The 16,512-nt window shown below is 46.2% G+C and overlaps 1 protein-coding gene across 1 annotated transcript in view; it reads left to right on the top strand.

The window, feature by feature from the left end:
* The window catches only part of LOC121534037 (phospholipid-transporting ATPase ABCA1), a 55,444-nt gene that overhangs the window by 14,048 nt on the left and 24,884 nt on the right, over positions 1-16,512 (top strand). Inside the window, exons 6-7 of the mRNA XM_041840474.1 lie at positions 14,608-14,729; positions 15,648-15,845. Of these exons, the coding sequence (XP_041696408.1) occupies positions 14,608-14,729; positions 15,648-15,845 (320 nt within the window). The remainder of the gene's footprint in view (positions 1-14,607; positions 14,730-15,647; positions 15,846-16,512) is intronic.

Genomic DNA, 16,512 nt, shown 5'->3' with positions numbered 1-16,512 from the left:
GGCCATGTACCGTCAAATCTTGGGTGAGGGCCAGGGCATTGAAAATGGGTCATGGATGGGTATTCCAGCATGACAATGACCCAAAACACACGTCCAAGGCAACAAAGGAGTGGCTCAAGAAGAAGCACATTAAGGTCCTGGAGTGGCCTAGCCAGAAAATCTGTGGAGGGAGCTGAAAGTTCAAGTTGCCAAACGTCAGGCTCTAAACCTTAATGACTTGGAGAATATAATAATAATAATATGCCATTTAGCAGACGCTTTTATCCAAAGCGACTTACAGTCATGCGTGCATACATTTTTGTGTATGGGTGGTCCCGGGGATCGAACCCACTACCTTGGCGTTACAAGCGCCGTGCTCTACCAGTTGAGCTACAGAGGACCGGTGGAAGATCTGCAAAGAGGAGAGGGACAAAATCCCTCCTGAGATGTGTGCAAACCTGATGGCCAACTACAAGAAACTTCTGACCTCTGTGATTGCCAACAAAGGTTTTGCTACCAAGTACTAAGTCATGTTTTGCAGAGGGCTCAAATACTTATTTCCCTCATTAAAATGCAAATCAATTTATAAAATTTTTGACATGCGTTTTTCTGGATTTTTTTGTTGTTATTCTGTCTCTCACTGTTCAAATAAACCTACCATTAAAATTATAGAGTGATCATGTCTTTGTCAGTGGGCAAACGTACAAAATCAGCAGGGGATCAAATACTTTTTTCCCTCACTGTATAAGCAAAGCATGGGTAAGGTTAGAACTGAGGAATGAAAATTATTAGAATCTAGTTAGTAGTTTGTACAGTAAACATTTTCAACTTCTTTTCCAACTGGGATAAAGATGGTAGAATGGAGGATAGTTGAATAGTTTTATCAGAGATCTGAAGGACTTGAAGCTGAATAAGCAAATTACACAATAACTTTAATGTCAGCAAGTCTTCTGCTTGACCAAAATTAACTATTTTAAAGGTTCTGCCAGGTATTGTGTGTTTCCCTCACCCTGAGTTCAAGCTCTTTTGATTATACTGGGTGTCATTGAGGTTGTGAACAGATGTCACGCCCTGGCTCTGGGGACTCTGTTATGTTGAGCCAGGGTGTGTAGAGTCTATGTTTTGTGTTTCTTTGTTCAGTATCTAGTTCATGTGTTTCTGTGTTGGCCGGGGTGGTTCTCAATCAGAGGCAACGAGAATAGGCTGTTGCTTGTTGTCTCTGATTGGGAACCATACTTAGGCAGCCTTGTGTTCACTTGTGATTTGTGGGATCTTGTTCCGTGTTGGTTTGTTTATGTTACCAAGGACTTCACGTATCGTTTTGTTGTTTTGTTCGTGTGGTTAATATATAATAAAGTATGTTCGCATTCCACGCTGCGCATTGGTCTACTCCTTTCAACGGTCGTGACAGAAGATCCCACCAAAACTGGACCAAGCAGCGTGTGTCGGAGCAAACGGCGGGTAGGGAGCTGGAGAAGTTGGCGATGGCCTAGGTGGGCCAATGGTGGTCCTGGGAGGACATGTTCGAGGGCAGAGGACCATGGGCAAGGGTTAAAGCCCTGGCGAGAGAGGAGGTACGGCGCCAACAGTGTCGTCGTCGGACAGACGAGAGGCACCCCCAATAAATTTTTAGGGGGGGGCACATGGCATGGGCGACGGGGCTGCTGGAGGCAGAAAAAGGGCGAGTTAGTGGACGAGGAGAGAAGGCCACCGGGTTACGGGAGCCATTGGTGAGTAGAGGGAAGGAAAGTGTAGAGGCACGGCGAGAGGTACTGAGGTGTGTTGCCAGTCCGGTCCGGCCCGTTCCTGATCCCCGTGTAAGGCCAGTGGTGTGTGTTCCCAGTCCGGCCTGTTCCTGTCCCTCGCACCAAGCCTGTGATGCGCGTCGCCAGCCCGGTCCGGCCTGTTCCTGACCCTCGCACCAAGCCTGTGATGTGCGTCGCCAGCCCGATCCGGCCTGTTCCTGCCCCTCGCACCAAGCCTATGGTGCGCGTCGCCAGCCCGGTCCGGCCTGTTCCTGCCCCTCGCACCAAGCCAATGGTGCGCGTCGCCAGCCCGGTCCGGCCTGTTCCTGCCCCTCAACCCAAGTCAGTGGTGCGCGTCGTCAACCCGGCCCGGCCCGTTCCTGCTCCCCGCACCAAGCCAGTGGTGCGCGTCGCCAGCCCGACCGGCCCATACCTGCTCCCCGCACCAAGCCAATGGTGCGCGTCGTCAGCCCGGTCCGGCCCGTTCCTGCTCCCCGCACCAAGCCAGTGGTGCGCTTCGTCAGCCCGGTCCGGCCCATTCCTGCTCCCCGCACCAAGCCAGTGGTGCGCTTCGTCAGCCCGGTTCGGCCCGTCCCTGCTCCCCGCACCAAGCCAATGGTGCGCGTCGTCAGCCCGGCCCGTCCCTGCTCCCCGCACCAAGCCTGTGGTGCGCGTCGTCAGTCCGGCACAGCCCGTGCCCGTTTCACCGGTGCCTGGTCAGGTACCGGTCAGCTGCTCCACACCGGAGCCTAAGCAATCCGCTCCACTGATGTCCAGTCCAGCTCCAGCCAGCGGGACCAGACCAGGGGCACTACGGGGGGGTTATTAGAGGGTGGTGGTCACGCCCGGAGCCGGATCCGCCTCCGAGGAGGAATGACCACCCGGCCCTCCCCTGTTCGGTTTATGTTTGGCGCGGTCGCAGTCCGCGCCTTTGGGGGGGGGGTACTGTCACGCCCTGGCTCTGGGGACTCTGTTATGTTGAGCCAGGGTGTGTAGAGTCTATGTTTTGTGTTTCTTTGTTCACTATCTAGTTCATGTGTTTCTGTGTTGGCCGGGGTGGTTCTCAATCAGAGGCAACGAGAATAGGCTGTTGCTTGTTGTCTCTGATTGGGAACCATACTTAGGCAGCCTTGTGTTCACTTGTGATTTGTGGGATCTTGTTCCGTGTTGGATTGTTTATGTTACCAAGGACTTCACGTATCATTTTGTTGTTTTGTTCGTGTGGTTAATATATAATAAAGTATGTTCGCATTCCACGCTGCGCATTGGTCTACTCCTTTCAACGGTCGTGACAACAGAGCTTTGACCGCACTGTGCTCTTCCCTTAAAAGCCCTCAAAGCTTTCACATGGACAAAATAATCTGATATTCTTCCTTGTCATGTTTGTTTCTTTTATCTGAATGTCTTTTTGGACCCATTTCTTAGGATACAGCTTTTTTGGGGAACTGTATAATTGATTTATAGTGGAGCCATCTATCTAAAAGAGTAGATAAGATTGTCTCCAACTAGGGTTTCAAAAGTCTGGGAACTTTCAATAAATTCCCTGGTTTTCCAGAAATCCTTGTTGGAGGATTCCAGGTTTCCAGCTTATTCTCTCCTGATTCTGGGAATCCTCCAACTGGGATTTCAGGAAAACCAGGGAATTTATTGAAAGTTCCCAGAATTGTGCAACCCTAGCTCCAACTCAATTGCTCAAATCAATGTTTTTGTGGGTTTGCATAATCTTGCATTGACTTTTAAAATTGTGTTACGAGAATGGCGCTGGAATGTATAGCGGCCATTTTACGGGCTCCTGATCAATTCTGCTATTTTGTGTGATTTTCTGCACTGATCTTAACTTTTCTTGTACATAATGTTTCCGCCATAATTTCCTATGACTAAAAAGAGCTTCTGTACATCAGAATAGCGACCACTAACCTCAATTTGGATGAAGATTTCTTCTTGAATGAATCAGCAGCGCCGGACATACTGGCCCCCCGTGTAGCCAGTTGGTAGAGCATGGTGTTTGCAACGCCAGGGGTTGTGGGTTCGATTCCCACGGGGGGGGCAGTATGAAAAATAAATAATGTATGCACTCACTAAACTGTAAGTCACTCTGGATAAGAGCATCTGCTAAATGACTAAAATGTAAATACTGCTCACCCCAGACCCTAATCCCCAATACTCGGAAGAGAAAGAGACAGTGATATAGAAGCCGACGTGCGGGCACCCTGATGAAACTACGGCAGCGAGTAAATAAACCGCCTCTACTTTAAATTCTATTGGCAAATGTACAATCACTGGAGAACAATCTGGACGAGCTCCGTTCAAGACTATCCTATCAACGGGACCTGAAGAACTGTAATATCCTATATTTCTCGGAAACTTGGCTGAACAAGGACATGGATAATATTTTAGCTGGTTTTTCTATGCATCGGCAGCATTGTTAATAACAGCTGGTGCGCGATCTCTAGTATAAATGAAGTCTCAAGGTTTTGCTCGCCTGAGTTAGAATACCTCATTATAAGCTGTAAACCATACCATTTTCTAAGAGAGTTTTCATCAATATTTTTCGTACCTTTACTCCACACACAGAGACGCATACAAGGCTCTCCCTTGCCCTCCAATTGGCAAATCTTTCCCGGATGCTTATTAGAAATCCCGCTATGCCCTCTGACAAACCATCAAACAGGCAAAGGGTCAATACAGGACCAAGATTGAATCGTACTTCACCGGTTCTGATGCTCGTCGGATATGGTAGGGCTTGCAAACTATCACGGATTACTAAGGGAAACCCAGCCGCGAGCTTACCAGTGACTCGAGCCTACCAGAAGAGCTAAATGCCTTCTATGCTCGCTTCGAGGCGAGCAACACTGAACCATGCGTGAGAGTACCAGCTGTTCCGGATGACTGTGTGATCACGCTCTCTGTAGCCGATTTGAGTAAGACATTTAAACAGGTTAACTTTCACAAGGCCGCAGGGCCAGACGGATTACCAGACGCGTACTCAGAGCATGCGCTGACCAGCTGGCATGTGTCTTCACTGACATTTTCAACCTTTCCCTGACCCAGTCTGTAATACCTATAGTGCTTTCAGAAAGTATTCATACCCCTTGACTTATTCCACATTTTGTTGTGTTACTAGCCTGAATTAAACATTTATTAAATATATGATTTTTCTCACCCATCTACACACATACCCCATGATGGCAAAGTGATAACATGTTTTTAGAAATGTTTGCAAATGTATTGAAAATGTGATACAGAAATATCTCATTTACATACAGTGCCTTCAGAAAGTACACACCCCTTGACTTTTTCCACATTTTGTTGTGTTAAACCCTGAATTTTTAATGGCTTAAATTGAGATTTTGTGTCACCGATCTATACACAATACCCCATAATATCAAAGTGGAATTTTGTTTTTAGAATTTTTTACAGATGTATCAAAAATGAAAAACTTAAATGTTTTGAGTCAATAAGTATTCAACCCATTTTGTTATGGTAAGCCTAAATAAGTACAGGAGTAAAAAAAAAGTCACATAATAAGTTGCATGGACTCACTCTGTGTGCAATAATAGTGGTTAAGATGATTTTTGAATGACTACCCCGTCTCTGTACCACACAAATACATATGTAAGGTCCCTCAGTCGAGAAGGGAATTTCAAGCACAGATTCAACCACAAAGACCAGGGAGGTTTTCCAATGCCTCGCAAAGAAGGGCACCTATTGGTAGATGGGTGAAAATAAAAAATAGCAGACATTGAATATCCCTTTGAGCATGGTGAAGTGATCAATTATGCTTTGGATGGTGTATCAATACACCCAGTCACTACAAAGATGCAGGCGTCTTTCCTAACTTGGTTGCCGGAGAAGAAGGAAACTGCTCAGCTATTTCACCATGAGGCCAATGGTGATTTGAAAACCGTTACAGAGTTGGCTGTGATAGGAAAAAACGGAGGGTGGATCAACAACATTGTAGTTATTCCACATTACTAACCTAAATCAGAGTGAAAAGAAGAAAGCCTGTACAGAATAAAAAATATTCCAAAACATGCATCCTGTTTGCAATAAGGCACTAAAATGATACTGCAAAAAATGTGGCAAAGAAATGAACATTTTGTCCTGAATACAAAGCGTTATGTTTGGGGCAAATCCAATGCAACACATCACTGAGTACCACTCTTCATGTTTTCAATCATGGTGGTGGCTGCATCATGTTATGGGTATGCTTGTCATCGGCAAGGACTGGGGAGTTTTTCAGGATAAAAATAAACGTAATAAAGCTAAGCACAGGCAAAATCCTAGAGGAAAACCTGTTTCAGTCTGGTTTCCAACAGACACTGGGAGACAAATTCACCTTTCAGCAGGACAATAACGTAAAACACAAGGCCAAAAATACACTGGAGATGCTTACCAAGACAACATTGAATGTTCTTGAGTGGCCTTGTTACAGGTTTGACTTAAATCAGCTTGAAAATCTATGGCAAGATGTGAAAATGGCTGTCTAGCAATGATCAACAACCAACTTGACAGAGCAAATATTGTATAATCCAGGTATGCAAAGCTCCTAGAGACTTACCCCAAAACACTCACGGCTGTAATCACCACCAAAGGTGATACTAACATGTATTGACTCAGGGGGATGAATACTTATCTAATCAATATATATTAGTGTTTTATTTTTCATTAAAAATATATATATATTAGAATATTTCTTCCACGTTGACATTACAGAGTTTTGAGTGTGGATCGTTGACAAAAAAGGACAATGAAATCTATTTTAATCCCACTTTGTAACATAACAAAATGTATAAAAAGTCAAGGGGTGTGAATACTTTCTGAAGGCACTGTAAATATTCAGACACCTGAGTCAATACTTTGTAGAAGCACCTTTGGCGACGATTACAGCTTTGAGTCGTCTTTGGTATGTCTGTATCAGCTTTGCACATCTGGATTTGAGGATGTTCTCCCATTCTTCCTATATTTCTGTATTTCATTTTCAAGAGATTAGCAAACATTTCTAAAAACATGTTTCACTGTCATTATGGAGTATTGTGTGTAGATGGGTCAATTTTTAAAAATATTGAATCCATTTTGAATTCAGGCTGTAACACAACAAAATGTGGAATAAGTCAAGGGGTATGAATACTTTCTGAAGGCACTGTCCGCGTTCTACGCAGACCACCATAGTCCCTGTATCCAAGAGCGCCAAGGTAATCTGTCAAAATGACTATCGCCCCGTAGCACTCACATCTGTAGCCATGAAATGGTTTGAAAGACTGGTCATGGCTCACATCAACACCATCATCCCAGACACCCTGGACCCACTCCAATTCGCAAACCGCCTTAACAGATCCACAGATCTATTGCACTCCACACTGCCCTTTCCCAATTGAAGAAAAGGAACACCTACGTGAGAATGTTGTTCATTGACTACAGCTCAGCGTTCAACACCATAGTGCCCTCTAAGCTCATCACTAAGCTAAGGACCCTGGGACTGAACACCTCCTTCTGCAACTGGATCCTAGACTTCCTGACCGGACGCGCCCAGGTGGTGAGGGTAGGTAACAACACATCCGCCATGCTGGGTGCGTGCTTAGTCCCCTCCTGTACTCCCTGTTCACCCATGACTGCATGGCCGCACACGACTCCAACACCATCATTATGTTTGCCAACGACGACATTAGGCCTGATCACTGACGACGACGAGACAACCAATACTGAGGTCAGAGACCTAGCAGTGTGGCGCCAGGACAACAAACTCTCCATCAACGTCAGCAAGACAAAGGGAGCTGATTGTGGACTACAGGAAACGGAGGGCAGAGAATGCCCCCATTCACATCGACAGGGCTGTAGTGGAGTGGGTCGAGAGCTTCAAGTTCCTCTGTGTCCACATCACTAAGGATCTATCATGTTCCAAACACACCAACACAGTCATGAAGAGGGCACGACGCCGCCTCTTCCCCCTCAGGAGGCTGAAAAGATTTGGCATGTGCCCTCAGATCTTCAAAAAGTTCTACAGCTGCACCATTTAGAGCATCTTGACAGGTTGCAACATCACTTGGTATAGCAAGTGCTTGGCATCCAACCACCCTGGCCAACATAGATCTAAACGATCGAGAAAACACAACATAGAAAATATGACATAGAAACTCCACACCCTGGCTCAACATTTAAGAGTCCCCAGAGCCAGGGCGTGACAGTACCCCCCCCCCAAAGGCGCGGACTGCGACCGCGCCACACAAACACAACAGTGTAGGGGCCGGGTGGGGATTCCGCCTCAGAGGTGGATCCGGCTCCGGGCGTGACCACCACTTTCTCTCCACCTCCCCGTTGCGCCCCTGGTCTGGTCTGGCACCGCTGACTGGAGCTGGACCCGACGACGGTGGGTCGATCTGTACAGGCTCCGGACTGGAGCCGCTGGCCGGAGCTGGACTGGGCACCGGTGGAGCGGATTACTCTGGCTCCGGAGTGGATCCGCTGACAGGAGTTGGACCGGACCTCGGTGGAGCGGATTGCTCTGGCTCCGGAGTGGAGCAGCTGACCGGTGCCGGACCAGGCACCGGTGGAACAGGCACGAGCCGTGCCGGACTGGACACACGCACCACTGGCTTGGTGCGGGGAGCAGGAGCAGGCCGGACCGGGCTGACGACGCGCACCACTGGCTTGGTGCGGGGAGCGGGCCGGACCGGGCTGACGATGGGCACCACTGGCTTGGTGTGGGGAGCAGGAACGGGCCGCACCGGGCTGACGACGCGCACCACTGGCTTGGTGCGGGGAGCAGGAACGGACCGGGCTGACGACGCGCACCACTGGCTTGCTGCGAGGGACAGGAACAGGTCGGGCTGGACTGGGAACACGCACCACTGGCTTGGAGCGGGGAGCAGGAACAGGCCGGGCTGGACTGGGAACACGCACCACTGGCTTGGTGCGGGGAGCCGGAACGGGCCGGGCCGGACTGTGGAGGCGGACTGGAGGTCTGGAGCGAAGAGCTGACACAACCCATCCTGGCTGAATGCCTACTTCCACACAATACGTGTGAGGCATCAGCACAGGACGTACGGGGCTGTGCACTCGTACTGGCGCTACAGCACGTGGCACTGGCGCAGGATATACGGGACCGAGGAGGCGTACTGGAGACCACGAGCGTTGAGCCGGCACACCCCGTCCTGGCTGAATGCCCATCTTTGCACGACACGTGTGTGGTGCTAGCACAGGACGTACAGGACTGTGCCGGAACACTCGCGGCACAGTACGTGGCTCCGCATAACACGGAGCCTGCCCAGTCACACGCTTCCTAGCCTGAGTACGGGGAGTTGGCTCTGCTCTAACCCTAGGCTCCGCCAACCACCCTTTTAGCCCCCAAATTTTTTTTTATTGGGGCTGTCTCTCGGCCTTCCTCCTCGGCCGGTACCCTCTGCGTTGCCGCTTCTCCTCTCTATAGCGCGCCTCCACAGTCTCCTCCCAAGGACGGCGATCCATTCCGGCCTGAATCTCCTCCCAAGTCCAGGATCCCTGCCGTCCAGGATCTCCTCCCAGGTCCAGGCTGTCTGTTCCTGGACACGCTGCTTGGTCCTCTTTTGGTGGGATCTTCTGTCACGATCGTTAACGAAAGATACGGACCAAGGCGCAGCGTGATAAGCGTACATTTTATTAAGTACTTAACTCACGACAAAACAACAAACAAACGAAACGTGAAGTCCTAGGTTACACAAAACAAACCTTAACGGAACAAGATCCCACACCGACTGGTGCCAAACAGGCTGCCTAAGTATGGTCCCCAATCAGAGACAACGAGATACAGCTGCCTCTAATTGGAAACCACCCTGGCCAACATAGATCTAAACGATCTAGAAAACACAACATAGAAAATATGACATAGAAACTCCACACCAACTACTTCTCAGATAGAGTTCAGTGTGTCAAATCGGAGGGCCTGTTGTCTGGACCTATGGCAGTCTCTATGGGGGTGCCACAGGGTTCAATTCTTGGGCCGACGCTTTTCTCCGTGTATATCAATGATGTCGCTCTTGCTGCTGGTGACTCTCAGATCCACCTCTACGCAGACGACACCATTTTGTATACATCTGGCCCTTCATTGGACACTGTGTTAACAAACCTCCAAACGAGCTTCAATGCCATACAACAATCCTTCAGTAGCCTCCAACTGCTCTTAAACACTAGTAAAACTAAATGCATGCTTTTCAATCGAACGCTGCTGGCACCCGCCCACCCGACTAGAATCACCACTCTCGACGGGTCTGACCTAGAGTATGTGGACAACTACAAATACCTAGGTGTCTGGTTAGACTGTAAACTCAACTTCCAGACTCACATAAAGAATCTCCAATCCAAAGTTAAATCTAGAATCGGCTTCCTATTTCGCAACAAAGCCTCCTTCACTCATGCTGCCAAACATGCCCTCGTAAAACTGACTATTCTACCGATCCTTGACTTCGGCGATGTCATTTACAAAATAGCCTCCAACACTCTACTCAGCAAATTGGATGTAGTCTATCACAGTGCCATCCGTTTTGTCTCCAAAGCCCCATACACTACCCACCACTGTGACCTGTACGCTCTTGTTGGCTGGTCCTCACTACATGTTCGTCGTCAAACCCACTGGCTCCAGGCCATCTATAAATCACTGCTAGGCAAATCCCCGCCTTATCTTAGCTCATTGGTCACCATAGCAGCACCCACCCGTAGTCTGCGCTCCAGCAGGTATATCTCACTGGTCATTCCCAAAGCCAACACCTCCTTTGGCCGCCATTCCTTCCAGTTCTCTGCTGCCAATGACTGGAACGAATTGCAAAAATCTCTGAAGCTGGAGACTCTTATCTCCCTCAATAACTTTAAGCATCAGTTGTCAGAGCACCTTACCGATCACTGCACCTGTACACAGCCCATCTGAAATTAGCCCACCCAACTACCTCATCCCTATATTGTTATTTATTTTGCTCTTTTGCACCCCAGTATCTCTATTTGCACATAATCTCTTGCACATCTAGCATTCCAGTGTTAATACTATTGTAATTATTCTGCACTATAGCCTATTTATTGCCTTACCTCCATAACTTGCTACATTTGCACACACTGTATATATATTTTCTGTTGTATTTCTGACTTTATGTTTTTTACCCCATATGTAACTCTGTGTTGTTTTTATTGCACTACTTTGCTTTATCTTGGCCAGGTCGCAGTTGTAAATGAGAACCTGTTCTCAACTGGCTTACCTGGTTAAATAAAGGTTAAATAAAATAAAAAATAAAAAACACCCTGGCTCAACATTTAAGAGTCCCCAGAGCCAGGGCGTGACATCCAATATATTTCATGAAGGGTAATCTTTTTGGTGTTCAGCAGGGCACACATTTTACAGCCTGATTTTAACATGATATGTTGTAATATCTAGATTGATTAATCTCACATTTAACAATAAAGGCGTCAGCATGCTTCAGTTTGGCTGGTGCATCACTCGGCTAGTCGAACCGAACAAGTGTGCTCTCATACTCCTTTAAAACACCTTCGCTTGAAAAACGATAAAAAAGCGGCAATAGTACTGTTTGTCCATTTTAAGATGCCGTAGCCAATTTTCAAAATGGTCAGAATTGATCTAAAATAACTCAAGAAATCTGTCATTAATTTGGACATTTTTGCCAAGGAGATCTTAGTTGCACAATTTTACATCTAACTAAGATGTTTAGTGCAGTATTTCTCAATGAAACAATGTGCATGAAAACGAGTCGTCTCTCGTTGACTGACAACAAGGACATTATTGAAGAATCCCTACTGTTGACCAATCACAGACGAAGGGGCGTAGACTTTGGCTCCAGACATCGGCTTGCCTCTAGAAAAAGTGTAATGTGTCCGAGCAGCTGAAAAAAATCCTCACCGAAGTCCAAAAACATCACAAAATGTAATCATAATATATGCATGAACTCTTCTGAACTGTTTCAGCTGGGAAGCATGCGGACGCCATAAGGATCATGAACTAGACCTAGGGCCACCAATGTTTTGTTAGACAGTCCTGTAAAAACCAAGCCCATGGCTACAATGGCTTACCTCCAGAGAGGCTTTTCACGGGCTTTCAACAGGAATTCACAAAAGCCTGTGAATGTCCCAATACAATAGACTGAAGGATTTGTCAGAGTAGATTAACTGAAAGGTGTCATGGGGGGATGGGGGTGGACTGTGACCAGTGGAGGAACATTGATTCAATTGACCTATCGCAAAATTCTAAAGCATGTTCATGGTTTGTTGGATATTTTTTTTGCTAATTTGTAACTCTTTTTGACATTTGTTTCTAATGATTTACAGGGGTGCATGTTTTAGACAGTAAAACAAAATGGAGTCTGTCAGTTTTTGAAAAGGCCCCAGATTTTCTGAGACCGAATTTGACCCCCACCCCCTCACCTTGTCTATCTTCAAATGTCCGTCCAGCCAGGGGGGGGGGGTTAATGTTTCAGGAATCTGCCACCTCCTGGCCTTTTGTTCCCCCGACCCCCCACTGCCATCAGAACCCACTTCCAGCTTTTGTTCTTTGAAAGGGCCCAGGAGTTGAGGGAAGGAGCCAAGGAGAGAGGGGGGGCCAGTACTGGTACTGACCCTGTGAGCACCGACGTTGAAAAGACGTTGGCATTTGGTCCGTCCGCCCTGGCCTTGATTTCAACTTCCAGTCCAGACCAAATCTGAACCCATCATAGACGTCTATATTTGGTTCAGATTTGGTCCGGTCCGCACCGGCCTTGATTTGGCCCCCCCAAAAATGTCTATGATTGGTTCTGATTTGGTCCGGACCGGCCTTGATTTGGCCCAAACATAGACATCTATGATTGGTTCAGATCCAATTTTGGACAGCATAGTACAGTTAAGTATAGTAAAGAAAAAGAGAGTATAGTTCAGTACAGTAGATTACAGTACAGTGGAGCACAGCATAGTAGAGTATAGTATAATGTTCTATATTGTACTTTACTGTACCCTACTGTACTCTACTGTATCGCATCTCTGCATGTCTGGCAGACATATCAGTATGGATGACGGATCACCACCTCAAGCTGAACCTCGGCAAGACGGAGCTGCTCTTCCTCCCGGGGAAGGACTGCCCGTTCCATGATCTCGCCATCACGGTTGACAACTCCGTTGTGTCCTCCTCCCAGAGTGCGAAGAGCCTTGGCGTGACCCTGGACAACACCCTGTCGTTCTCCGCTAACATCAAGGTGGTGACCCGATCCTGTAGGTTCATGCTCTACAACATTCGGAGAGTACGACCCTGCCTTACACAGGAAGCGGCACAAGTCCTAATCCAGGCACTTGTCATCTCCCGTCTGGATTACTGCAACTCGCTGTTGGCTGGGCTCCCTGCCTGTGCCATTAAACCCCTACAACTCATCCAGAACGCTGCAGCCCGTCTGGTGTTCAACGTTCCCAAGTTCTCTCACGTCACTCCGTTCCTCCGCACACTCCACTGGCTTCCAGTTGAAGCTCACATCTGCTACAAGACCATGGTGCTTGCCTACGGAGCTGTGAGGGGAACAGTACCTCCTTACCTTCAGGCTCTGATCAGTCCCTACACCCAAACGAGGGCATTGCCTTCTTCCACCTCTGGCCTGCTGGTCCCCCTACCTCTGCGGAAGCACAGTTCACAGTCACTGACCACCTTCCGGAGACACTTGAAACGCTACCTTTTTAAGGAATACCTGGGATAGTATAAAAGTATAATAATAATAATAAAAAATATTTTAACAAATAATAATAATTTAAAAAATATGTATATATATTTAAAAAAAATATATATATATATAAAAAAATTAAAAAATATATATATATAAAACAAATGAAAATTAAAAATATACTAAAAAATTAAAAATTATTTACGTAAATGTAATGTAATGTAAATGTAAGGACAAGCTTGCAAATAAGCATTTAACTGTACTGTTTACACCTGTTTTATCCTGTGCACATGACAAATACACTTTGATTTGAGTTAGCAGACGATTTGCAGACAGTTTAATTTTTGTTATATATTATTATTTATTTTTTAGCAGACGCTCTTATCCAGAGCGACTTACAGTTAGTGAGTGCATACATTTTTTTTATATATATATATATATTATTATTTTTTTTTAGACCACTGCGCCACTCGGGCGTTTGTGTATGGTCCATTGTTTTTTTTATGTGAAGTCGTCACTGTGGTTGAAAGTGTGATGTGTGCACAGGAGGTTGGTTGCACCTTAATTGGGGAGGATGGGCTCGTGGTAATGGCTGGAGCAGAATAAGTGGAATGGTATCAAATACATCAAAGACATGGTTTCCATGTGTTTGATGCCATTCGCTCCGTTCCAGCCATTATTATGAGCCGTCCTCCTCTCAGCAGCCTCCTGTGGATGTGTCACCTCATTCTCCACAGGTCAACAGTTGATTATTTTAGTTCACACGTGATTTATGGAAATAGCTCTCCAGCCTCTGAAAAGCTATTCATGAAGCTACCTTTATGGAGAAGGGGGAAAGTATTCGCCTGCTTTTGTTTGTGCTGCTGGAGCCACAGCATAGTTGTTTGTTTAGATTTGTAGGTATAAATTACTGTCCGGTAATTTGAACTTTAAAATACAAAAAGAAAGCTTATCCAAATAATCTGCCAATCGTTTTGTAGGGTTGATCGCCTGAGTAACTAGCAACCAATCACATAACAATTGGGCAAAACAAAAGTTTGAATGAGGTTGAAAGCTAATACAGTACCCCCACAATTAAGGAAAATAGCATGATTTAGCAAAAAACATCCAACACTTGCTAAATAGGCCTACTACAATAGGTAATTCCATCCAAGCACACACACACACAACTAGTAATGTCAGGGTATAGGAGAGAGCTAGTTTGAACAAGTTGTTGTGTTTATGTCCCACAGGATTCAAGCTGAAGGATTTCCTCCATGACAATGAGACCCTGTCCACTTTCCTTTTGCGAAACGCCTCCTTCTCGGAACACGCCGTGCACCAGATAATTGAGGCCGACGTGAACTTGGAGAAGGTAAGAGATAAAATACCACCCTCCCAAAGTTATATGAGGCATAGGCCTATTACTATGGTCAGTTCAGTCGATCACGGACACTATTAGAAGCAGTGTAGTAGTTGTTGAACATTCCCATTAGCAGATATAGAACCGGTCAGTAGCGTTTCTGGGTTAGATTTGATGGAGCACCTGTGAGTTAATTAAGTCTGTGGCTCTTTATTTCAGGGACATAAATCTTTAGAGAGAGGGGGAGATTTCTAAAGGTCTGCTGCTGTGTTTGAATGAAAGTAATGTGATGAAGCAGGGAATATCCCAAAGGGCTAGTACTGTAACCTTCACCACTGGAGAATCTTTACTACAAGACATCCTCTTCGACTATGTCTTTGTTCTCTCCTCAAAAACATGAAGATATATTTGTTTTCTTTCACAGTTTTAGAAACTGCCATCTGGTTTTACTATTCTCTTTTTCCCCCCATTTGAGATCTTTTAAAGGCTCAAGGTCTCCTGTTATGGTTTCCCACTGTAGGCCTATGTGGAAATAATTTAAACTAGGCCTTATTCTTTAGCTAAATGGATTACAACAATTTGATACTGATAATGCCCTCACATTACACACACAATCCAGCAGCAACATAAAGCAATGGGAATCTAGATACAGTATGGAAACAATTCAGGTCCTAATATTGCTCCGTGGGATCCACCCCCGAGATAACAACATGCACGCAACTCCAAAGTCACATGGCCTCATCCATGTGTGTTTCTCAACTCTGTACTTTCAGTACCCCCAAGATTACGTGTTTCAAATTTTGTTCTAACCCTGCACGAGCACATCTGCTTAGATGAATGAAAACCTTGGGGGGTTGAGAAATACTGTTCTCTGCCTGTCCTTAGTCATTGCTACATTACCCATCGACCCTTCTCCCCCTCCCTCTCCAGGTGCTGGTCAAAGGCTTCGGTGTCCACCTGAGGGACATGTGCAAAAGCAACGGCACCAGTCTGGAGGACTTTGTGACCATCACAGACAGCGAGGTGTCCAGTCTGGTCCAGGAGATCCTCTGCAGGTCCCCAGGCTCCTGGCTCAACCAAGCAGAAAGCCACTTCCTCAACAACCTGGACTTCCTCAAACCCATACGGGTAAGCACAAATGGGCTCTAGGCACAATGTGGTATCATATGTATATATATATATATATGATATACAGTGGGGAAAAAAAGTATTTAGTCAGCCACCAATTGTGCATGTTCTCCCACTTAAAAAGATGAGAGAGGCCTGTAATTTTCATCATAGGTACATGTCAACTATGACAGACAAAATGAGAAAAAAAAATCAAGAAAATCACATTGTAGGATTTTTTATGAATTTATTTGCAAATTATGGTGGAAAATAAGTATTTGGTCAATAACAAAAGTTTCTCAATACTTTGTTATATACCCTTTGTTGGCAATGACACAGGTCAAACGTTTTCTGTAAGTCTTCACAAGGTTTTCACACACTGTTGCTGGTATTTTGGCCCATTCCTCCATGCAGATCTCCTCTAGAGCAGTGATGTTTTGGGGCTGTAGCTGGGCAACACAGACTTTCAACTCCCTCCAAAGATTTTCTATGGGGTTGAGATCTGGAGACTGGCTAGGCCACTCCAGGACCTTGAAATGCTTCTTACGAAGCCACTCCTTCGTTGCCCGGGCGGTGTGTTTGGGATCATTGTCATGCTGAAAGACCCAGCCACGTTTCATCTTCAATGCCCTTGCTGATGGAAGGAGGTTTTCACTCAAAATCTCACGATACATGGCCCCATTCATTC

Source organism: Coregonus clupeaformis, chromosome 2 (assembly GCF_020615455.1).
Source record: "Coregonus clupeaformis isolate EN_2021a chromosome 2, ASM2061545v1, whole genome shotgun sequence".
In the NCBI taxonomy this organism is placed as follows: domain Eukaryota; kingdom Metazoa; phylum Chordata; class Actinopteri; order Salmoniformes; family Salmonidae; genus Coregonus; species Coregonus clupeaformis.
This window is presented reverse-complemented; position numbering and strand designations above follow the sequence as displayed.